At 57.1% G+C, this 1,730-nt stretch overlaps 1 protein-coding gene across 1 annotated transcript in view; it reads left to right on the top strand.

Moving 5' to 3' along the window:
* Window positions 1-1,422: 1,422 nt before the first annotated feature.
* LOC102761401 (gap junction alpha-8 protein) overlaps window positions 1,423-1,730 on the top strand; it is a 4,889-nt gene continuing 4,581 nt past the window's right edge. Inside the window, exon 1 of the mRNA XM_015564265.1 lies at window positions 1,423-1,727. Coding sequence (XP_015419751.1) covers window positions 1,448-1,727 — 280 coding nt within the window. The 5' untranslated portion in view covers window positions 1,423-1,447. The remainder of the gene's footprint in view (window positions 1,728-1,730) is intronic.

Raw genomic sequence — 1,730 nt, 5'->3', positions numbered from 1 at the left:
TGCCGCAGCTCCGGTCCGGGGAGGAGCAGTCTGTCCGAGATGCAGTGGGAGTTTCGTCCTCGTCCTGCAGAGGCCACAGCTTGCATGCCAGGCGCCCAGGGTGGGTGACCCAGTGCACACCACCGCTGTCCCTCCACCCCGTGTGCATGAGCTGCTGCTGTTGCTGTCGCTAGGGCATTGTAGACTATCGTGTTTAATGGTGGGCTTTTTGTTGTCACAGGGCAGTTTTAGCTGTTAAACCACCGCGTTCCAGACCCTGGCGCCCTTCATCCTGCAGGACACTAACCGTCCTCACGGGCCTGCTGTACTGTAGACATGACTCCTTACGCAGCACTCCCCCTCCCGCGGCTCTAACCGAGCAGTAATAACAATTGTGAGATACTGTTCTCGGTTTGTAATGCTGTCGAGAAGGGCCTCCAGTTTCAACCTGGAGGAAAGAAACATAAATTAAGGACATGGGAGTCAGAGAACGGCGTCGCTCTGACCCCAGGCTGTCCAGGGTGTCAGGGAAAAGGCTGCCTTGGAATCCGGCAGCCAGAATGCGGCTGCTCAGTGTCTCCTAGACTCTGTGTGACCTCCCTGTGCCTCCGTTCCCTCCTGTGCGGGACTGCAGTCCGTTGGCAGTCACTTCTGGGGCTCTGCTCTCTGCTGGGCTCTGTGGCAAGTGCTGCGTCTACAGCTGTGAGTACACAGGTGGGGCCGCACCCTCACGGAGAGTGCGGTCAGTCGGCCTCCGACTAAATGAACTATCGTATTGAAGGTCTATCGCAAAGTAGATACTCAGTCAATGCCAGTTTCCTTCTAACAGACCATCATTATGTAGCTGGACATGTCAAAAGTAAGAGAGCTGCAGTCCATGTCCTACCTCCATAGGTTCTGTGTGGGCCCAGCCGCCCATGGCATACGGAATTAGCATTCTGCCTCCTGCGCCTTGGTCCTGCCTGTGATCTTGATTTAATTCCACATAACCGTGGATTGCTATCTGTGGTCCACAATGAATCTGTATTTTGGGTGAAGTTAGGGAATTATACCCACATTTATCCTTTTATAAATATTGTTTTATTGATTTCAGAGAGGAAGGGAGAGAGAGATAGAAACAGCAACAACGAGAGAAAATCATTGACCAGCTGCCTCCTGCACGCCCCCTCCTGGGGATCAAGCCTGCAACCGGGGCATGTGCCCAGACGGGGAATCGAACCCGTGACCCCCTGGTTCATTCCACATGACGCTCAACCACTGAGCCCCACAGGTCCGGCACATTTATCCTTTAAGGTGGCTTGTGAAGTCAGTGAGAACCGGTATTACATCAAACCCAATTTACAGATACGGGAGCTGCCAGAAGCAGGTTCTCTGAGGCCCCTTGGTCCCCTGGCCCTGCTCTGCGCGGAGGACCCGCTGGGGGCACCGCCGCCGCTCACTCTGCCTCCTCCCCTGCAGGCGGCCAGCGATGGGCGACTGGAGCTTCCTGGGGAACATCCTGGAGGAGGTGAGCGAGCACTCCACGGCCGTGGGCCGCGTGTGGCTCACGGTGCTCTTCATCTTCCGCATCCTCATCCTGGGCACGGCCGCCGAGCTGGTGTGGGGCGACGAGCAGGCCGACTTCGTGTGCAACACGCAGCAGCCGGGCTGCGAGAACGTCTGCTACGACGCGGCCTTCCCCATCTCGCACATCCGCCTGTGGGTGCTGCAGATCATCTTCGTGTCCGCGCCGTCGCTCGTGTACGTGGGCC

Source organism: Myotis davidii, unplaced genomic scaffold, assembly GCF_000327345.1.
Source record: "Myotis davidii unplaced genomic scaffold, ASM32734v1 scaffold401, whole genome shotgun sequence".
Classification (NCBI taxonomy): domain Eukaryota; kingdom Metazoa; phylum Chordata; class Mammalia; order Chiroptera; family Vespertilionidae; genus Myotis; species Myotis davidii.
Note: the sequence above shows the minus strand (reverse complement) of the source record. Positions and strands in the feature narration are given on the sequence as shown.